At 47.0% G+C, this 23,874-nt stretch overlaps 1 protein-coding gene across 2 annotated transcripts in view; it reads left to right on the top strand.

The window, feature by feature from the left end:
- Positions 1-23,874, top strand: part of LOC146855847 (src substrate cortactin-like) — a 175,966-nt gene that overhangs the window by 31,241 nt on the left and 120,851 nt on the right. For both annotated transcript variants that reach the window (XM_085653789.1, XM_085653790.1), the window contains exon 2: positions 19,963-20,046. In XM_085653789.1, the coding sequence (XP_085509915.1) occupies positions 19,963-20,046 (84 nt within the window). The remainder of the gene's footprint in view (positions 1-19,962; positions 20,047-23,874) is intronic.

The following is a 23,874-nucleotide window of genomic DNA, read 5'->3' as shown; positions in this document are numbered from 1 at the left end:
GAGGTTTCAGAGGCAGAAGGCAAGAAGAGTTTGATGACCGAATCAGGGCCTACTTGCCTGGACTGTAAAATGGCATAAGTGAACCATATAAAGCCGGTGGCCTTTCATATTTAGGAATGGAATATCCGGCCTATTCATGGCGGATCTGACAGAGGACATGTTGACGGTGGACGCACATGTATTTGCGTCTTCATAACTGGAACTGGAGGGAACATACATGTACTTGTGACATGCACATAGAACCGTTGGGGTCCAAGATAGGGGACATAACTGACCAGAAAAATCCATATTTCCACAATTCCATAGCTTCTCTAAAATCAGACAGTTTGAGTAGCATTATCAGCAAACTGATTTTTTCTTTACATTTCTACTTGTGCAAATGGCAAAACTGAATTCAAAGATGAAATGTTATTAACTTATTTACAGCAAGCTTCCCTATGCTTACTCCATCTTCTTCTAAAGGTACACCCTTACGCTCCTTCTGCTGCCCTTGGGCCTAGGGAATCTTCTTAATTCTTTAAAGTGAGGCTCCTTAAATTGTCACAATTCTAAGGCAATTTCAAAGTTTTTTTCTGGAAATCAAGCAAAGACACAGTTCTGTTCAGTTCATCCAGTGATGGGATAAGTTCCAAAAAAAACACTCAACGAGTTCAGGTTCATGGAGGCTCGATTGGCATTGTACTGTCATCATCTGAATCATAGAATTCTTTGTCTCGGTCGTAGGCCACAAAATAAGTCCACTCGAGGGTTGAATACCTCCGACAAGGCATCCGCGTTCTTTTCGATTTCCTGAGTGTAGGCTTTTCGTATTCACTGTCACTTAGATCATTAGCTTCAGTTACCTAAGTGATAGCTTGTGTTATGGGTTCAACAGACAGACTTGGTCTCACTCTCCCTTGCTTTCTTGGCCAATCATAGCCAGCGCCAACTCTGCTGGCCACACCACTCTTCCCTTTGCCAGGATCAAGGTTGGTTTCCACCTGTAAGGGCCAGGACCTTTCAGCTGTTTCAGCTCCAGACATTGTTGCGCCAAGACCCCCCTCGGGCCAAGAGTGGTATATTACAGGCACTTGGACAACCAGCAAGTCTGAAATCTCTCGCTTGTTCTCAGAGCCTCTCCTCTGGACCTTCCTGGTGAACTACAACTGCGGTCTGCTCTTCAGGAAGAGACATCACGTCATCAAGGAGACACTCCACTTGCTGGGTCTGCGAGGCATGCACCCAGTTGGACAAACCTCCACATTTAACATCCGTATTAGTCACCAAGATAACCTGGAAAGGACCCTTCCAGCGGGGTTCTAGACACGTCTTCTGAATGTGCTTCTTCACCAAGACCCAGTCGCCAGCACTAAGGTCATGGATTTGCTTCTGATGCAAGAGCAGTGGCAGCTCCAACTTGGTGAGGAACAGAACGCACTACTTCAGCCAGCCCTTTGCACTTGTTGAGAACCATAAAATCTGTGATGTTCACAAGCGCAATTGCAGGCACCGCAGACAACCTCATTGCTTGGCCCATGATGATCTCATGGGGAGACAGTCCTGTCCTCTGATCAGGAATACTGCAGAGACTCATCAACGCCAAAGGCAAAACATCCATCCACTTCAGAGTCCTCAACACACACACTTAGGCTAAATTGAATTTTAGTTAGCCATTTACCTGCGCCACAATGCCATAAGCCTCAGGTCGATGGCTACAATGCAGTCTCTGCTTCACTTGCAATGTTGTGCACAACCTCTTCAGGATCTCATTATTAAAATGAATTCCTCGGTCTGATTCCAGAGAAGTCGGGAATCCAAACCGGGGAGATTAAATCTCTCAACAACAATTTATCTCCAGTGAGACTGTCTTTTCTCCTTGTCAGGTAAGCTTCAACCCAATGTGAGAAAATACACACAATCACCAGGAGATATCTCAGCCCGTTTCACATGGGCATTTCGATGAAGTCCAGTTGTATCCAGTTGAAGGAACCTACTGATCTCCCTTTGTGTCTCATCATCATCATCGGGGATTAAACCAATTTTGTTGAAACAATCTAACCATGACAACCATCCCAACGTGTTCAGGACCATGAAAATGCCTATCCATTGAGGACAACAGGCTATCAGGCAACACAGGTCTTCTATCTGTCCATACCCACATTTCATCATCCTTTTTGACACAATCTGCTCAGACCCAACCCTGCTGTCTGGCCTCTGGTACTTCCTCCTGTAACCTTTTGGCTTCCTCCCAAGTTTCAGACACTGCCAAAAACATGTTTAAGCTGGTCACAGTTTTGGATTCATTTACATATCCTCCATGGAAGGTTTGGGACCTATGAGTACTATACTGTGTGACCTCATCAGCATAATGGTTGCCGACTGTCACAAAGTAATTTCTGCTCCTGTGTGCTGAACACTTTACAACTGCATTTTCACGTGGCATGTGCAGAGCTTCCAGTAATTTCATGCCCTATTCTCCATTTTGTATTGGGGACCCTGATGATGTCATGAATCCCCTTTGGGACCATAACTGTACAAAATCATGGACAACACCAAAGCTATACTGATTATCAGTAAAAATAGCCGCTCTCAATTGGTCTGAAACACAGCAGGCTCTAGTAAGAGCAACCAGTTCAGCCACTTATGTGGAGGCAGGAGGCTTCCACTACCACAGACTGCATATGCAGGTCTCAGATGTCCCCTGTTATCTCTCAGGCAAGAGCAATCCACAAACAATATAAAATCAGACTCTGCCAGGGGGTCATCTCAAATATCTGGTCTCGGCTTGATGCATAGTTCTGTGACGTCTAGACAGTCATGTTCCACCTCCCCATCATCATTTTCATCTGAGGGCAATTGTAACAAGGTAGCAGGATTTAGCACAGCATACATCTTTAGGATGATGTTTTCCGCTGCAAGTATAATCTGTTCATATTTAGTCAACCTGCCTTTTGTCAAGTATTGTGTGCGGGTGTGTGTTAACAAGATCTCAACAGTGTGGCACCATGATAGTAAGATAATGTCCCATGATTATGCTCTCACATCTTTTAATGTAGTTACCAACTGCCACTACAGCTTTAAGGCAACCGGGCAGTCCTGCGGCTAGCAGAAAAATAAGCCACAGGTCTTCGAGCACCCCCATGAATTTGAGTAAACACTGAGAGAGAGCAGCTCTCCCTCTCACTGCAGAAAAGTGTAAAAGCTTTATTGTAATCGGGCATTCCTAGTTCTGGGGCACAACGGAAGCTTTCTCTCAGCTCTAGGAAAGCAACAAAACAATTGTCTCATGATAGCGGATCAGGCACATCCTTGTATGTCAGGCTCTGTGAAGGATTGGCTACTAGGGAAAAGTTGGGTATCCACTGTCGACAGTAGTCCACCATTCCCAGAAACATCCTCCCCTTTTGTTAGAGTAGTGGGTGAATTCATTTTTAGAATGGCCGAGATTCTTTCTTGTGACACCTTCCTTGCTCCTTTCTCAATATGGTGTTCCAGATAGAGGACCTCTCTTTGGCAATATTGTAATTTACTCAAGATCACTTTATATTCATTCTCAGCCAAGTGATTCAGCAACGCAATAGTCTTGTGTAAAGGCCTCTTGGGTATCAGACGCAGCCAGAAGGTTGTCTGCATACTAGTCCAGGACAGAAATGCAGGGCATTTTCAAGGACTCAAGGTTCTTTTTGAGAATCTGATTAAAGATCGAGGGTCTCTCTGTATACCCTTGTGGGACTCAACACCATGCCAAAATATAGCCCTGAAACTGGAAGGTGAAAAGGGAGTGACTGCCTTCATGCAAGGGTATGGAGAAGAGAGCCTGACACTAATCGACCAAAGTGAACCATTCAGGCTCACATGGAATTTGAAGCAGTATAACGGCTGGATTGGGAACCACAGGACAATAATGTTATTAATATTCCTAAGGTACTGCACAATCCAGTATTTACAGCTTGGTTTTTGCAGGCCCTTAATAGTCAGTTACAAAGACTTCCCATTATCTCTTTCAAAATACCTTGCTGCATAATTGACACAATCACTGTGGTAAGCCCAGCTATCGCTTCAGGTGTTAGATTATACCGAGACATTCTAGGGTACTCTGCATTGGGTTTGACATTTATTCAAACAGAGTCAACTCCTTTGAGACTATATCATTTCCTGAACAGTCCCAGACTTCAGGATTCGCCATATCCTTAAGATCCGATGGCAAATCACCTGTAGTCTTAAGGGCTACAGTCCAACAGCTGTCTAGTGACTTTCAAGTTTGAAGTCAACATCTTCATCATAGTTTTGAAATTCCACACCTTTCGGCATGCAATAAATGGTACCGTTTAATTTACATAGCAGATCATGGCCCGAGAGATTTACAAGGCTGGAATCACAGACCACAACCTGGTGTCTCTATTCAAATGATCCTATTTTACCTGGAACTTCATTGGTAACTGGATTTGTCATTTGTTTGTCAGCAACTCTTTGAACTTGGGTTCTTTTTCCCAAGAGGGGTAGGCTTGGAACTTCTGCTGTTCCTACAGTAGAACAAGCGGCACACGTGCCAATCAAAAATGACATGGGCTGGCCATTCACCTCCCCTTCAACGAATAGACCACTCTGGTCTACATCTGAGACTGCACCAAACATGCAATCTTCCTCTCTCTCAGGCACCAGCATTGTGACAGGTCAGAGCCATAGCCATCTAATGAGTCAAACTTGGGGGAACTGTTGGTAATGGATTTAAGTCTAGAAATGGTTCTGGGTGAATTTTGTTATCTGGTTAGTGTTAAACCGAGGGCCATTCATATTCTGCTGAAGCATAGAGGCTTGAGGAACTTGCATCCCTGAAGCTTGTGGCACATTAGGACCTTGTACTCTCTGCATTGGCACTTTATGTAGCTGAGCTGAATTACCATTTGTGTCCCGACAAACCTTTCATTCTGCAGTTGATTCTCGTTCATCATCTTATTGGGATTCAAATGACACTCACGCTTCCAATGCCCCAAATTGTTACAATAACGACAAGGATTAGATCTCTTCAATGTCGCAATATAAATCTCAGTAGTAGGGTCGGAACACCACAACCTCTACCCAGTGGAACATCATTTCCACCCTGCATCACAGGTCCTTCCGGTGGGTATGCAACTCCTTGCATTCCATCCACATTCCCTACATACGACTGTTTCTAAACACCCCTTTGTTCCTTTTTCATTTGTGCCAACATGAGCTTCTCTTTCAACCGCTTCTGTTTCATTTTCAGCTCATCACTGCAATATCTGTCTTACCTCAATATTTCATCAATAGACTATTTCTGCCAACAAATCAAATGCTGCTGAATTGTCGTACTAATCTCAGGTTGTAATCCCATCACAAACCTGGACACAAAACCTCTCCTATTTTTACCCTCTGGGTTTTCCATTCCACTGTGCTGTTTAAATATTTGCAACAATCTCTCATAGTAAGTGTGCACTGCCTCTTTAGGTTCCTTTATGATTCTTTTCCCAATCAATATCTTTCACAGGCACCTTGCCTTTCAGAAATGTAATCACCCATTGATAATTTTTCATCAACTCGTGCGGCAGCGCATGTAATATCGGAATCATCAGGTGAGGCTCTCTTTCCGGTCACTGCATAACTGCTTTACTTTCAGCCCTTAGATCACCTGGCACAACAGTTTTGAAAAAGGTATTAAAATCAACCCACAACACCTGCAAAATGATATCAAACCTCTCAACCTGAGTGTACCACTGGCCAGGATTCTCTATTAGTTTTGGGAAATCATTTGTAAATGATGCAAGATCACTCCTACTCCACATAATCTCCACCTAGCACTTCAGTCGGTGGATAATTCTGTTTCCTCATTGTCTGGGGAAGTAGGAGATAGCTCTTCCTTGTCGTGGATCCTACCTTTGATTTCTTCTGGTCTATCTTTTTAGCCCATCTGTCTTCTGTCTTGTCTAACTCACTCCACTTTCGTATACTGTCAACCAGTTCCTTGATTTGTAGTTTTATCCCTTATATTCACATATTGATTATGGCTTCATCAAAACACATGTGGTAACTCTTCTGTAGGGACTTGAAGCCTAATTTCGAGTTTGGCAGTCCATAGGGCTGCAAAGCCCATGGTGTTTGAAGTCAGGGACTGCGGTCCAACTGCCGTATTAAGAGTACGGCGGTCCGATCTCCATGGGACCACCTCAGCCGCCAGGGATCCATGGTCCCTAGCGTTAGTGCAGCGGTCTTGAGGCTGCAATATGCTTGGTGGTGCCACTGCAGCACCGCCAAGCATGTTACAAGTTTCCTCACCACCAGCAGTCTCGTGCAGTTCTCATGCCATGAAAATACTGGCAGTGAGGAAACAAGGCCCCCTGTTCTCTCAGGGCTTAGGGATGCATGCAGGGGGCCACATCGTGTGCCCACCTGTCTGCAAGCACCCACAGTTCCAGCACGGCATGGACTTCAGAGTCCATGCCGTGCTGGAATGCGCTGTGGCGGGCCTATGGCATGGACTTTCTAAGGCTCTCCTATGAGCCTTTGAAAGGCAGCGCCATGGGCCCGTCACCGCAGGACTGCCCGCCCAGATTACAACTTGTAATCTGGTGGATGGTCTGCTTTGGCAGGTGTGGGAGTGGGGTAGTGGCGTGGCGCCACGCTCCCACACCACCAAAGTTACAATCAGGCCCTTAGTCTTGTTGAGATCTATGTCGTACACTCAGGCTAACTCTAAAACTTTGTCGTGGACCTGGCCTGCATGTCCTTTAATGTCTTTACACATGTACACAAGTTCATTCTCTTGATAAGTGTCTATATAGTAAGTATATATAGGAAAAATCAAGATTGCTGGGAAACAATTAGTCTAATTCCAACCTTTCATTTTGATAACGATTTCAACCGTCCAAGACTAGGAAATTTTATTCCATAGAAACGGCAATCCTTACCCAACCACAGTTAACTATTATCCTGCACTAATAACCAATCTCAGTGTGGCACCTTCTGCCCTGACTTATTGCAGCATGACTCTTGATGACATGACAATCCATGGCAGAGCAGCACCTACACCAGCCGTCCAATCCCAGTGCTGCACACTATAACGCAATCCCCACTCCTTGCAGCAGTTCACCCTCCTTTACAATTGTTCACAAATGCAGAATCTTGCAGTTTTAAGCAAGCACAATAAACAAAACATTTCTCTGCTCCACTAAATGAAGTCAAAGTATTCAATCACTCAAGAAGTAGTCCGGAGTAACACTTTCAGATCCACTGACACACACACAGATGAAGTCTCGGCCCGCGGGAAATCACCTTGACTAACGCAATTTCTTCTCTGTGCAACAGAATCCACCAGCAACAATAATTGTTAGTACTGTCACAACAAGATTATAATTCCCCATCTCAATTGCACAGATGATGGTATCTCACGACTGACACCACAAACAAATGACACCATAATAAATTATTTTCCATTTCGGGGTCTTTTACTGTGACAAGCAAGATGACACTTCAACTGCTCAACGATAAGTGCATCTGAATCTACACAACAACTCAAAACGCCATCACATTGCAGTGCATAAATTCAGTACAACACCGCAAGCTTGACATACACGACTGCAACTCGCGACCCTATAAATACTCTCTCCTCAGCTACTGCAACATCTTTCAAACTGCTGGAACAACACCCAGCCTCAAAACTGGGCCTTGGACTTTTTACAGGTTTAGACTGAGCTTGGCTAGCTTGAAATTTTAAATCAATGATTATCCTTACTGCCTACCCTTCGGGCACTAAATCGTCCTCTGCTATCACCCGATAAAGCATGGATATCTGAACCTCAAACTCTTAGTGAAGTCATCAAACAAATTTCCCCATTAGTCGTATGGACCTTTGATAGTCGACTTGAAGCGTTGTGAGGGAGGTAGCATCAGAAATAAATGTATATCTTGGTGAAACCAATGTGGCTCCACAATGAAGACCAGGAATCAGTTATTTCAACCATGAAGGTATATTTTAGAATATTAATGCAACCAGTATATATGCAAATATGCAAAGCAAAAACAGATTTAAAAGATGAAGTAGCACCATCTGGAGACTGAAATGTGCCAGTATGTTAAATCGTAATACTATGGCATACTATATAGTAACAACCACAATGTAGAAGAAACAGATTGACACAATTGGGTGTTCCATAAATAAATGTTCCCTTTCTAGTGTAAACATAAGCTAGGATTGAGGATCTATTAAGGGTTTCTATAAGGGAAGCATAGAAGATGTCAGCATAGTCCAATATTCAGAAAATGTTTGAAGGGAATTGAAAGAGTGTTCAGCATGAAGCCTTACACACGGGAAAGCCCAGCAGGGAGAGATATGCTCCCTGTCAAAGTCAGGATGGGCTCTGCCTAACTATGAAGCACCAATTAAAAGTACAACCAACAGTTTCCAGAACATCAATATCTCTTTCCCCCCACTCAGAGCCAATCACCTAAGCTCATTTGAGGAGAGCCTACATACTTCCTAGGTTCAATAAGACATGCATCTTTGGGCCTTGGATGTTGCTCCCTCCCGGCACACCGCTGACAGGAGGCTTTCTCTCACCATCATCTCTCCTTGTTTGTTGCCAACTTTTCTCTCTCAGGCCTCACTATCAGCAGTCTAATACATAACAATAAACCTTTCTCTAGCTCCCGAGGATTATAATATCTCACCTGCAAAGGAGAGAAAACAGCATTCTTGCCAGAATTAAAGCAAAATATTTCAGCCAAGGCCTAATGCCTAGCTAAGTTAACGCGAGAATCAAAATGGATGCATGTTACATTATTATAAATCAGTGGAAAGCAAACAGTCATTGTTAAATGTAAATAAGTAATGAATATGGAATGGAACCCCACTGGCAGCCTGGACAGGGGCAGTTAGTAAATGGGGCTCAACAGAGGAGGGCACAATCGGGCAGGATGAGGTACAAGGTGTACGTAGGAAACACATTTCCACAGAGTGGGCTACACTACTGCACCAGTTCCGTCACCACACGGTAAGCACCCAGCAACTGCCACCACAGACAACTGCAACTGAACTCCGGAGCTGAGATACACAAGCCGAGAACCCCCCCCCCCAAATACCCGTGACGACACAGTTACCCCCAGGTACCAACATAGTACATGATCTGGCAGTACCCCCACGAAAAAAGAGACCCATGCACAGCGCCCAAACTCACCTGGGCCACAATTTAGGAAAGCCCCACTCCCCCGTCCCCTCCCTACAAGTACACGCAACAACATAATCCTTCCATCTCTCAACGTCCTTAGATGAGGAGGTTCTAATTTGCCCTGCCCCACCTCCCCAGGTTCCCACCCCCTGTTGTCCATGCCGGTAGTTCAAGGAACCGGATACCCTTCAAGATGAATAGCTCCTATCGCAGCTACATTAAGACACACCATGACACTGCACGGCCATAGCAGGGTGACAAATAGACAAACCCGCTACTCACGTATACTGTCACACCCTTGTAGACCTGCAATAAGCAATTATAATAACTGTGCCAATTGTTATGACTGCAACCATGTAAAATGTGTGGAAAATTCAATAAAATTGTTTAAAAAAATTAATGAATATACAATGGAAACGGTCACATCAGTCTATTAATCAGCCTAATAAACATTATCTGTGTAAACTGTTAGTGAAAGAGTTAATACATACTAACAATTCATTTATATATGCCACACATATTAATGAAGTTAAACCACACTTTGGATATACATTTTGTATTTTAGTGCATAAATGTATATACATGACACTCTTAGGGTGGAGCTAAAATTATGCTGCTCCAGAATAATTAAACACACAAACTAGAAGTCTATGTTTCAAACATCAAAAATAACCAGATCACTGACTGATTTGCGGGGGAATCCTTTTGAGTCTTCCCTGATTGGACCATAATCTAACCCAAAACAGTTGACCATATCATGTTTTATCACTAATGTTCTACTTTTATCGCATTGGAACCCTTCTAGTCAATCACACACATTACTAACCTTAGAAATATGCATTTTAATTGTCTCTGAAATATCCTCATCCACTTTTTTATTATTTTGGTTCCAAGAGATCTGCTCCTTCAACCCCTGATATCATCATCAGATCCATCCTAAGATTCTAAAATCTTCAGGACTTACCTTTCACAGCTACATTGTGAAAAGCATAAATCTCTACTGCCATCAGAACTCTTCTCTCCCAATAATAATAGAAAGACACAGAAGTTCAGCTAGGTTATCTTCATAAAATGTTTTTTTTGTAACCTTTTTCTTCAATTGAAACAATTTTTTATTTTTTAATCATTACGCAACCAAAGACAGTAACAATCATCTCAATCGGCATATGCTTACTATTGCCATGTTGTATACATATCAGGACATTCACTTTTGGTTTACAATGGAATAGAGCATCTCACTTTGGCAAACCCCTCACCCATCCGCAAGGTCTCAACATAGTGTTATTATGTTCCTCCTGATGCATCTTCGTGCAGGCAGGCATTACTAACCAGCAGACAGAGCATCCCTCTACTCTCGTTCCACCTCCCCCAGATCTTTGTCTATTTTTGCGGGCATCCTCTTCCCTCGTAGACCACCCGTTCTGCTTGCATACACCAGTCCATGTTGTTTTCCCATTCGTTAAACATAGGACTGGACTTGGCCCCCCATTTGCATGCTATGTTGTTTTTAGCTATCATAAAGCCCAGTGTGGCCCAAAGTTTCTCTCCCATTGTTGGATCCATTTTACCCCAGACGTTTAATAAACACTGTTGGGGTAACGCTACCATTTCCTTGCCACATAACTTTTGCATGTGCGTGACAATCTTGTTCCAGTATTCTCTTATCTTGGGGCAGTCCCACCATAAATGTAAAAAGGTACCCTCTTAGCCGCAATTTTTGGGACAAAGTGAAGAGTCAAGTCTGTTCATTTTAACTAGTGTGGTGCGTGTGTAATATGTCCTATGGAGTAGTTTCAGTTGGATCAGCCTAAAGCGAGACTCTATCGCCACCTCTCAGGGCGACGCAAGTGCCTCCAGCCAATCCTAGTCATCCAACTTCCCCATGTCCTCCCATCAGGATCGCATTTTCTCCAATGTTCCCGGGAAAATATTTAACATCTTCCGGTAAGTTAGTGAGATTGTCTTCTCACTTATATAATCATCTAAGAGCCTATCTTCCAAAGGGGAAGAGGCCGGGAGATCTGTGTCCCTTGGGATAGCTTGTTGCCATGCGTGTCTTACTTGAAGGTATCGGAAGGTCTCCGTGGGAGCCAACTCGTTGTCTTTTTTTAAGGTCGGCAAAGGGTCTAATCTTCTCCCCTACCCATAGGTCGCCTACTCTGGAGAGACCGATCAAGTCCCATTTGTTGAAGCCTGGTTGGTTCCCCAGTAGTCCCAGGCCTCTTGTGTCTCATAATGGCGTAGCTAAAGTTATCTTGACTTTCCACCCCAGCACTGTTAACACTGTGTGCCATATATTAACAGTCGTTGATGTTGGGGTGATAAACGGTACTGCCGGTTTCCCGCCATAGATGGCTCTGACGTAGCCTCTTGGTCTCATGTTATGTCTATCCATATTGTTGAGTTGCGTTGCCCAGTAGTAAAATTGTAGTGCTGGGAGCTCAATCCCACCATCGTACCAACTCCTGGTCAATTTATTTAACGCGATACACGTATTTACCCTGTCCCAGAGGGGTGTCCGTGATAGAACTGGGGGTCTCTAGTTGGCAGAGGTAGGTACCTTTGACCAAATAGGGACCCTTGCTTCTAGTCAGGGAAAGGGGATTACACTCCTGGATAACCCCGGCTCACCCCCTTGGTAGCTTGGCATGAGCAGACAGGCTTATCTCAGAGGCAGTGTGCAAAGCATTTGTGATCACATACAGTAATACAGTGAAAACACTACAGATGGACACCACACGGGTTTTTATAAAAATAAGCATTCTTTATATAGACTTAACACAAGACCACAATGACAAATACTGTAATCAAAATAATACTTCAAAATGGTAGAAATAGTTTAAAAATAGGTTATTCACTTAAAAGCAGTCTTTAGCAACAGATAACTCCAATTGGGGTTATCACAACGTCGAGGTCAAAGAAATCCCAAAGCACGGCACCGACTGCGAGGTGTGTGGCGTTGGGCCTGGAGTCAAAACAGACCCACAAAGAACAGTACCTTGGAAAAGCGAAAACAAAGACAGCTCACGGTGTCGGGGAGATGCGGTGTCGTTGGCACTGTGCGGCGTAGGTTCCTTGCTTCGGGGGCGGCAATACGTCGGGTCCTCGATTTGCGCAAAGCAGGGGAGGCGTCTGTCCCTTACCGGAGAGGAGGTGATGTCACAATGGCGCCGAAACCCCGGTTCCGTACAATGACACTATGTCGATGGATTCTTGATCACCCACGTCGAGGGTCTGCTCTGCGACGATGTTGGCTTCAGGGTTGATGCGGCACAGCCGCAGGCGTCGGGCCTACGTCGCAAGTCGGAGCAGCGCTCACGGCTTATGGCAGGTTACGATGTCGCTCGCTGGCGTCGATGTGGCACGGCGGCCGGCATCGGGTCTACGCTGTAAGTCGGAGCAGCGCTCACGGCTTCGATGCAGAGTACGGCGTCGCTCGCCGGCGTCGGTGTTGCAATTTCCTTCTGTAGCAGCTAGAACAGCAAGTTCCAGGTGCAGGCAAACAGAAGGGGTGAAGTTTTGTATCCCTGGGACTTCAGGCACGAGGCAAGCTCGAATTCAAGCCCTTGGAGAAATATTCTGCAAGATGATGAACGTTCTTTAAAAGTTCCTTCTCCTTTCCTTGGCAATAAAGAAACCACTGCAGGCCAACACAGCACACTGGCAGGGGGGCAGTCCAGACTCCGGAAGCTTCCTTGGTTCTTCTCCTTGGCAAAGGTTCGTCTTGTTTTTCCAGAAGTGATCTAAAGTCTTGGGGTCTGGGTCCCCATATTTATACTGCATAATCCTTAGTCCTCTGAAGGCAGAGGGATCTGTACCTAGTCCAAACCAGTTCTTTGCAGTCCTGGAGCACTTTGTTTACAGGACTCCTTATTTCCTTTGGCAGGGTGAGCCAGGGTCCTCAGACACACCACTGGAGGTGGAGCCAGCATTGTGTAAAGGCAGGCACAGCCTTATTCAGGCCCAGGTGCTACTCCTCCCACCACTCTACATGCAGATAGGTCTATTCAGCCGTGTGCTGACTCGCCCTGTCTCCTGGAGTCAACCAGCCCCTGTCACTCACAAAACCATACATACAATACACAAGATAGCAGAGGCAGGCTGGATGGTTAGGTGAGAAAATACCTACTTTCTAAAAGTGGTAATTTCAAACACAGAATGTTAAAACTAACTTCACTAAAAGGTGTATTTTATCATTCTGAGTTCAGGCATACTAAACTCTTATTCCTACCATGTTCCCTGGGTCAGTTAGGATTAAAAGATGTTATAATCAAACTGCCCATTCTGGCCTATGGGGACAGGTAGCCTTGAAATAGTGAAAAATGAATATGGCTGTAATTCACTATCAGGACATGCCAAACACATCAGGGCATGTCCTGCCTTTTACATACAATGCACCCTGCCCTTGGGCCTACCTTAGGAGTGTCTGATATGTAGAAAAGGGAAGGTTTAGGGACTGGTAAGTGGGTGTACTTACCAAGTCAATATGGCAGTACTAGACTGTCACAGGCTCTGCAATGGCAGACCTGAGACACACTTTACAGGCTGCTTCTGAGGGTGGCACAATCAGTGCTGCAAGCCCACCAGCAGCATTTGATTTACAGGCCCTGGGCACACATGGTGCACTATACTAAGGTCTGACAAGTAAATCAAATAAGCCAATCATGGAGTCACTAATCAATACATTAATTTAACATAGGGAGCACTTGCACTGTGGCACTAAATAGCAGTGGCACAGTGCCCAAAGCATCTAAACCAGCAAAACATATCAAAAACAGAGGAGGTAATCAGTGTAAAATGGAAGGGAGACTTACGCTAATGGTACCAGGTCTAACAGTCCACATCTCTGCTTCTACTGCTTTGAAGTACCGCGGAGGGACTAGGTATGGCATATTTTGCAATATATATACAAAGCGGGGAAGCACTATCACCTTATACAGGGCGGCCTTGCCCAACAGTGACAAAGGTAATGTCCTCCAATGTCACACATCTTCTTGCAAACGGCGTAGTGGGGGGAAGGGGTCTAAATTTCGGTTGTGGAACACTGTTGGGTCCCTGGTTACATAGAGTCCCAAGTATCTAAATCCTTCTGTCACCACCCAGGCTGGACAGGTTCTATGGAGTCTCGGATTCGCGCCCCACAGAACATATTTCAAAGATTTATCCCAATTTGTAGTGTATCCTGAGTGCTTTTGATATAGGTTGAACATTTGAAGCACTCTGTGTAGGGAAGAGTAAGGTTTGGCCAGAAAGACAATATCCTCTGTGTAGAGGGAGATTCAATCCTCCCAATCTACTGTCCACTTAAGTGCTCTGATAAGTGGGTCACCCTGTATCCATACAGCCAGAGGCTCCAATGCCTCGGTAAATATTAATGGGGACAGGGGGCAACTGTGCCTGGTACATCTGTGGAGTTTAAAAACTGATGATCGTCCCCCGTTTACCGTCACTTGCGCCAGGGGCTCAGAGTGTGGGAGCCTGACCCATTGCATGAATTTATCCCCAAAGCCCAACCTCTCTAGGACCGCAAATAAGAAGGGCCATTCTATCATGTCAAACGCCTTCCTAGCATCCAATGATATCACAACCGCCTCCTCCCTAATGCTCTCAGCTCTTCCCAGCACTCCATGGAGTCATCTTAGGTTGAGTGCAGTATTTGTATTTGGCATAAATGCTGATTGGTCGGGGTGAACCACCTTATGCATCAACGGGGCCAGGCGAGTCCCCAGGATCTTGGCTAAGACCATCACCTCTGCATTGAGCAGAGGTATTGGTCTGTATGATGCGCAGTCGTCTGGTGGCTTGCCATCTTTATAGATTACGACAATATTGGCCAGCCTCTGGCTCTCAGGCAGATTCCCCACTTTGATACTCTCCTGAAACATTTGTAATCTATACGGTGCCGTTGTGGAGGCTGTTACCTTATATAGTCCAATTGGCAGGCCATTGAGGCCCATTGCTTTCCCAGTTCTCAATGCCTGAATCGCCTGTGTCACTCTAGCTCTAGACTGTCTTTATCTGTCTTTTCGAGGGAGGGTACATTGAGAGTGGATGGGAGTGCCCGTGCCTCTACCTGGGTAATTTGAGTTGACGATGTGTACAGTTGTCTATAGTAGGCTGCAAAGGCATCCGCTATTCCCTGTCTGTCTCTGATTCGTTCCCCCACTGCTGAAGTGACTTTGAATACCCATCTAGAAGCCTGCTCCCTTCTGTCCAGCCACGCCAGCAATTTACTCGCTCTATGACCCACTTCATTGAGTCGGTGTAAGGTTGCACGGTTATGTGCTCTGGCTTGTTCCTTGGCTATATCCCTACACTCCTTCTGCTTAATCTGTGGCCTATGTTGCCCTTCTGGGGTATCTGACAGCAGCAGTTCTGATTCTAGTTTCCTAATCTCCTCTTTGTAGGAAACTGGGTTTCTGTTGCAGTAACCCCCCACATTTTGCCAGACTACTGATGCACTTTGACCTGATCTGCCCTGGGTCCCTGCCAATCAGGTTCCCAGGGCCTGTGTTCTTTCCCCAAACTGTATCTTGTACACCCAATTGGCACTCTCTGGCCACAGGTCAGCCCCTGGTAATCGGTACCACAGGTAGCCAGGGCACTGTGACCAGGGAAGGCCTCTAAGGGCTGCAGCACTTATTGTGCCACCCTTGGAGGTCCTGTACCTTTACACTCACACAATGCCTTTGCAGGCTGCATGTTTTGGTGCAGAACAAAGTGAAGAGTTGACATGGCACACATCCCTGTGTGCCATGCCTACAACCCACTGCCCTGGCATAGATCAGTCACCCCTCTAGCTGGGTGCCCTAAACCAGTGGTGAGGGTACAGGTACATGAGCCCTGTACCCCTACAGTGTCTAAGTCCATTCGTAGACATTGTAAGTGCAGTGCTGCCATTAAGAGTATATGGTGCTGAAAGTGTCTCATTACGAACTCCACAGCACCATAATGGCTACACTGAAAACTGAGAAGCTTTGTATCAAACTTCTCAACACATTAAACCCACACTGATGCCAGTGTGGGATTTAATGTAAAATGCACTCAGAGGGCATCTTAGAGATGTCCCCTGAAAAACGACTAGCCTCTGGTGGGTTCCCTGACTGGTACACACCAGCCTGCCACCACGAGACCTGTTTCCGGACCCCTAGGGTGGGAGCCTTCGCTCCCTGAGCCCAGAAACAAAGCCTTTCCTGGGCGGAGGTGTTCACACCTCCCCCAGGCCAGAAAGAGCCATCTGTGGCAGGGTAGCTTCAAAGGCCTGGCTGCCTTTGTAATGCGACCCCCATCCTCTCCTACTATCCGGAGCAGGCCCCCTTCCTGTCTCTCCTCCTTTTCGGCAGGAAGCCACGCGGAAAAAATTAGCCAGCCCAGAAGGTGTGCCCATCTCTGCCAAACCCACCCCTCAGGTAGGGGAAGCAAGGTGAAGCCCACTCTTCAGGGCCCGCCATCTTGCAGATGGCAGGCACTCCCTAATCAGGATTAGGGATTGGGCTCACTCCCCCCATGTGGGGTGAGCACACTAAGGGTGTAGTCACCCTAAGGACAGTAGCCCATTGGCTACTGACCTCGAGACCCCTAAAACGCCCCATAAATACTGTATTTAGGGGGCAGCCCTGAACCAAGAAGGCAGACAAGAAGCCAGAAGAAGAAAAGGAGAAGGACCGAACAGCAATGCCGAAGCTAACAAGAGGAGGACGCCCACTGACTTAGCCCCAGCCCTACCGGCCTGTCCCCACCTTGAACCTGCTCCAGCAAAATCCCGGTGTGTCCTGCAGCCAGCAACCTCGAGAAACCCAGAGGACCTGCCTTCAATCCCAAAGACTCTGTATCCCGTGAAGACCGGATTTGTTCAAACAGATTCCAGCTCCGCAAGGATCCGCAAGTTTGCACCACTCAGCACCCGATGCCCACAGCCAGAGTTCGAGTGGTCCAACACCAAGAGGGGGTCTCCCCGGCAATCCTGACCCGAGATCCGGCAACCCTTGACCTGCCTCAAGCCTCCAGTTGATGCCTGCAGCCTCAAACTGGAAGGTCCCCCCCAACCGCGACCAGGAGCTGGTAAGAACATCTGACCCTAAAAGGCACCCCTGCACCCGATGCCCCACGGCCTTGGGCAGCCCAACCGACGGTGCCTAACCAACCCCCAACATCCCAACTTACCTCTCCAAGTGGTGGTCGCACCCAGAAGACCTTCGCCCCCGAGCCTGCATTGCTTTTGCAAACCCATTGAAAGCTACAGGGCACCCAACGCCAAAACAGCACTCTGCACCCGGCCGCCCCAGTGCCGCTGAGGGTGCATCATTTGTGCTGGCCTAAACCTCCATTTGCCCCGAGCTTAAGTCCATGAGCTTTGCTCCCGCAACCCAGTGGCCTGCTCGTCAGCAGCCACCAACCTGAGGCCCCCTATCCCCCATTGGATAACATTGGGCCTCAGCACTCTGCACCCAGCTGCCCTAGTGCCGCTGGGGGTGTAGCAAGAGTGCATCCTTGACCCTGGGAGACTCCTGACTCTAACCTCAGAATACAAAATCCCACAACAAAGTACTTACCTTTGAACCAATAACACTATTTTCCTCCATAGGATAACATTGCCTGTTTTTCTATGTAAAGTTTCTAAGTGTGGAGTTGGAACATCTAATAAATCCTTTTACAACTGTACTAAACAAACGCAAACGCTTTTACTTACCTGTTTACAGGAAATGTCCCAGTGTAGTATCCAGGTTTACTACACTGTGTAAGAAAAGTAATCTGAAAGTAATGTACTTGTCATTTTACTAAAAAAGCCCATTCAAAGTATATGGACTGTATTTCCAAAGCATTGTAAATCAAAACAAAGTGCATATGCAATTGCAACCCAAACTGTGTTTCAACTGTATATTTACTGCAAAGTATTTATCACTTCCCTGTGCCAGGCTTGCTTTGTTCCAGGAAATAAAATAACAGAATATATTTATACAAAAACAATTGGTCTGAAGTTCAGTCTTAGAGTGTGTGAATTCATTTGCTGACTGAGTGTGTACAACATATGCTTAACGCTGTCCTCTGATAAAGCCTTACTGCTCGACCACACTACCATAAATAGAGAGTGGGGTGCTATCTAGTTTACTTTTGCCTACCTTTTGGGTTCCACTGGACTCTGTGCACACTATACCTCACTTTGGTAAAGTCTATTCAGAGCCAGCTTCCTACACTCTTCTAATACTGTGAGCTAGCTGCCTTACCTTCTCCTTTTTATGAGAGGAAATTAAGGAGACTCCCTGACCTCTGATTACAGCCTTATAGGCCTCCCCCCAGGGTTTGGTGCAAATCTACCGATCCCTTATTTTCTTCAAAATCATTAATTGACGTTCTTAATAAGTCTTCCCTAATAGATGGAGTTTTGAGGTACCATGGATTAAGTGATATGTAGTTTTCCCTGGTTGGGGGCATTTCTCCATAGGTTACACTGATTGGAGAGTGATCAGAAATACCCCTTGGGAGGAGGGTTGCCTTCAGAAACTGCGCGAGCTGGTCTACCAACCCGAATACATAGTCTATACGAGACAAGCTTCCATGTACACCTGAGTGGATGGTATATTGTCGCGTAGAAGAATTGCGCACATGCCACACATCCACAAGGCCGATTGCTGACAGGAACTCTGAACTGTCTTTTTGCCTGGTTGGCCAACGGTCCATTTCTCCATTCAGGGCTGCATTGCAATCTCCCACAACTAATAGCTTACCCTGTGGCAGCTTCACTAAATGAGCACCCAACTCAGTCAGTGTGGGGGAATGGAGCTGTGGGGGAATGTACAGCGATATAATATATACCTTCCCAGTTCCCTGACAGGGTCACAAAGCGACCGAGAGGGTCGTGCGTCTCTGCCCGTATTGTAAATGGAAAGGACTTGCGTAGTAAAATACCCACCCCTCTTGAATCTCTGGTGTACTCCGCATGTGCAACTAGTTTATAGCCCCATCTGTTGTATGCACAGTAGGACGTCCCCTGTATATGAGTTTCTTGTAGTAGGAGGATATCGGGTTTCCGTCACTTAACGTATTGCAATACCACCCCTCTTTTAATGTTATCCCCTAACCCATTTTCATTCCAGGAACGGATCTCAAGATGGTTGGGGGGGATGTTCCTCTGCTCACTTTATCTTGCATCTGGATTGTGTGAAAATATGTCCAAGGGTATAACCGCCTCGCGAGATCCGACAGCCCCCACCTTCACTCACTCGAGGGCCTTTGGCAAGTGGGTAGCCCGTTATCCACTCCAGACAAAGTCAGGACAGCGTCCTGTATTCCGCCTCTTGAGTGTTTGTGATATGCAGCCTGCTGTACTGTCTTAACTACCCGTAAAGCGCATCCACTGAACTGAAACCTCCCAATAACATCTTCACAGAATCTTGCATTTGTTTTACATAGGTCTTATCGTTGCCCTATCTGCTCATGGTAACAGAGGCAGATCAGTGTCAGAATAAATAAAAAAAACAGGAGTACAAGAAATGGAGATCGCTTTCCCAACATAATTATTTAGTGAAGTCATATGCTAACTCTCATCTGCATTAATTTTTCTTCCAGCTGTGGCATTAGTTGGGACGCTAAGGGTTGGATTTTACCAGTTCTTCTCTCCCCCCAAAGGAAACATTGCTTGACATTTTCTGGAGTAGACCTACATCACAGTCCGCTCCTTTTCCTCCTGGATGTGACAATATTTAACTTGCGTAGTATAGGATATTAGTTCCCTGTCCAGTCTTTTAGATGTGCTAGTAGTTAAGTCATTACTCACTCGCTTCTGCTTCTCTTTCCTTTACAGATGTGGAAGTCAGTTGTTGGACACAATGTGTCTGCAAAGGTGGAGTCAGCTGGTGACGATTGGGACACAGACCCTGATTTTGTGGTAAGTCCAGATATTTGCTTTTGTCCAAAGGAAGGGGTGGACTTAGCTCTTTACCACACCAGATGTGGGGAAGACACTGCCTTAAATAAAACTCTTGTCTGCAAATAAGCAGGAGTTCATATACTGCTCTGTTAAAATATTGTGTATGCATACTTTGACGGTGCATGGTCACTGAATAAAGTATTACGACTACTACTACTACTGCTCTGTCTCCTTGACTTTGGTCTGTAGCCCAAACATTCTTCTTTTCAGCCTGCCCAACAACATTATTTTACACGGTCTTTTGTAAGTATTTGTATATTTTTCAAGCACAGAATCCAGGAGAACTGACTATCAATTACTTACTGGGGCTGTTTACCCCACTCACTGGTCCCAGTATCAATGAGTTATTTGTTCTGTTTGTCTCCGTATCAGTGATGTTCGAGGCATGTGGGCTGCTGAATTCATATCCGTGCATAGATCGCCGCCTAGTGTTGGGTCCGGATGTTTGCACGTTGTTGTCCTGGAAGAGTCTTCGAAGTATCCTTGGATAGGTGACTCCTCCCCTGGACTACAGTGCGCATGGGCATCCTCTCCATCCTCAGATTGTTTTTTTCCGCCATTGGGTTCGGATGTGCTATCTTAGCTCAAGTTAGAAAAATATTTTGTCGAGGCCAAAAGGCCTTTAGTTTGCGTCGGTACTGTTTATCGATCGGGTTTCGATACAATTCTGTTAGTTTACTAACTTTCAACACCGACTTTTTTCGCATTTACCTGTCCATCGACTACTTCGACGATGGAATCGAGGACGCCATTCAAAAGGTGTCCGGTATGCAATGCGAAGTACCCACACATCGACGTCCATCCGGTGTGCAACAAATGCCTTTCGCCGGACCACGACGAATCGACATGCATGGCCTGTGCCCGGTTCCGTTCGAAGAAGACACTACGGAATCGACGAGCGGCGAGACTCGAGGCGCAGCACGCGGCACCGGCCCCAGCAGACATCTTCAACGAGGCCGAAGAAGTCGAGGAATTAGAAGTCTTGCCCTCCAGTCCCGTTTCCGAGCACGACACCGGATCGGACGAGGTAGACGAGTCACTCTTCCACAGAGGTGAAGACGACACCGAGGTAGGAGACGACGAGGAGGCCTTAGGGCCCGAAGAGAGTAGCTCCAATGATGAACAAGGCCTACCTGTTCAAACCGAAGAAACACCAGTGCCACAGCCTATGGCTCCGGTCGAGGGATCGCCTTCGGGCCTTACCCGAGACCCATCCCGCAGTTCTTCGGCCCCGCCCTCGGGCCCGGCCTCGGACGTTCAGCGGCAGCCATTATTGCATAAACAGGCTGGTTTCCCTACCGCAAAACCGAAACCGAAAGCTGCTCCGGTTCCACCGAAACCGAAAATGAAAGTGGCGCTGGTCGGATCGAGGCCTTCCACGCCTTCGACGCCAGCGCAACGCGTCGGCACCGACCGCACCAAGAGAGACTTCGGTGCCGAACTTGAAGCGGGCGACGTTGGAGTCGACAAACGGAAAAAGGCCATCGGCACCGACAAACCTGCTCGGCTACCGGCACCAACGACACCGAGGGCCGTAACGCCTGCTGCGTCTCGCGTCGCTCCCTCGACGACACCTAAGCCTCACGTATCGAAGACTTCGACGGTGATCTCTGCACCTCGACTCGAAGAACCGCCGGCGCCGAAAAAATCCACGGCCGCCTCTACGAACCTGGCCGGTGCAAAAGCCTCAAAGGCGCCCCAAATACGACCTGGTGCGACGCAAGGCAGCAAAACCACGGCTGTCCTCCAGGACACGTCGGGTTCCGGTTCGATCGGAGCTCCAGCAGCCTCTTCGGCGCCGGCCAACATTACCTTCGGCTTGCCTCCGTCGACAATCCCAAAAATGTTCCAACTCAGGACACGGGTCACCCAAACTACGGTCACCCCGGCTGAGACGTCTCCGGCACGCGTCATCGACGCCGACACTGGCAGGATGATTCTCCACGACCGAAGGATAACTTCGGAGCCGCCACTGGACCCTTTCAGGATCCCACTAAAAAGGAAGTTGCCTGTAGAATCAGAACCTCTCCTTTATGAACCCTTCCATTCATCCTACCAGGCTCCACACCGGTTCTCCCCCACACGCTCCGACACTGACGCATTGGAGGACTACATGGATGACCAAGTCCCCTACCATGTAGACACAGACCCTGATGACCAGCAGGACCCTGATCAAACTTGGGGCGACCCTGCAGACCCCAGTGCACCTCTCGATGCACAGGACCAACAACTTTATGGGGCAAAAACATCTCCTACGGAGGATACTGCGGCGTTCAACGCTCTTATTGAACGTGCTGCGAATAACCATGGGGTACAGGCTTCACTCTGATACCATCGAAGATGACTTTCTAATGGACACCTTTGCATCCTCAGAAAGACATGTGAAAACTCTGCCAATGTTGAAGGGGGTCCTCAAACCAGCTAAGGACATTTTCAAGGAACCCACCAGGGCACGAGTGATAAACCCCAGGATTGATAAGAAATACAGATCAGCACCTGGGGATCCTACTTACATCAGAGGCCAATTACCACTCGACTCCATCGTCGTAGCGAATGCACGCAAGAGGGCACACTCGCAAACGACAGGTGACGCTCCTCCCCCGGACAAAGAGTCCAAGGTGTTAGAAACCTCTGGCAAGCGAGTTGCCGCCCAAGCTGCCAACATATGGCGCATAGCCAACACTCAAGCGCTCCTTGCTCGCTATGATAGAGCGCACTATGACACACTGGAGCAAATATTCCAACATCTCCCTGACCAGTTCAAAGAAGGCGCAGAAATGCTCATCAGAGAAGGACAGCTACTCACGAACGCTTCCATCAAATGTGCACTAGATGCTGCAGACACGGCTGCCAGAGCCATAAACACAAGCGTCATGCTGCGACGACATGCCTGGCTACGGATTTCAGGATTCAAGCCTGAGGTACAAAACAATATACTGAACCAGCCCGTCAACCCCGACTATTTATTCGGGCCAGAGGTTGACACCACCCTCGAAAAGATAAAGAAGGACACGGACACTGCAAAGTCCATGGGCGCCCTACAAACTCAGTCCTTTCGGAGCGGCTCCTTTCGTCGCCCCGGAAACAAGGGAGCAGGTAGAGGACAGGGGTCACAACAAACATATAACAAAGGCAATACACAGACCACCTACGATAAAAACACCCGAGGTGGATATCGTGGCTCCAGTACAAAGGGCAGAGGACGTGGCTACGGCAACACCAGGTCCTCCCCCAAGAACAAGCAGTGACTCCCTCTCCCTTCCTCCCGACCACATAACACCTGTCGGGGGAAGGCTACAAAGGTTCCTGTCCACGTGGAACTCCATCACCACGGACAGGTGGGTCAAAGATATTGTAAAATATGGTTACTGTCTGGAGTTAACCTCCACTCCACCCACAATACCACCAAGAAGCCGTCCTATGTCCTCAGAGCACTTAACGCTCTTACAGCAAGAGGTGCAAAGTATGCTTCTAAAAGGCGCTATAGAGGTCGTACCCATCCACGAGCAGGGTACGGGAGTGTACTCCCTCTACTTCTTAATTCCAAAAAAGGACGGGTCGCTCAGACCTATATTAGACCTGAGACCCCTGAACCAGTACATTCTTTCAGAGCACTTTCACATGCTCACTCTACAGCAAGTCCTTCCGCTTCTCAAGCAGGGAGACTTCCTAGCCACACTGGACCTCAAGGATGCGTACTTTCACATACCCATCCACCCCTCGCACAAAAAATACCTCAGGTTCACTGTTCAGGGGCAGCACTATCAGTTCAAAGTCCTTCCCTTC

This window comes from Triturus cristatus, chromosome 4_1 (genome assembly GCF_964204655.1).
Source record: "Triturus cristatus chromosome 4_1, aTriCri1.1, whole genome shotgun sequence".
Lineage (NCBI taxonomy): Eukaryota > Metazoa > Chordata > Amphibia > Caudata > Salamandridae > Triturus > Triturus cristatus.
The sequence above is the reverse complement of the archived record's forward strand: the minus strand, read 5'-3'. Positions and strand labels throughout refer to the sequence as shown.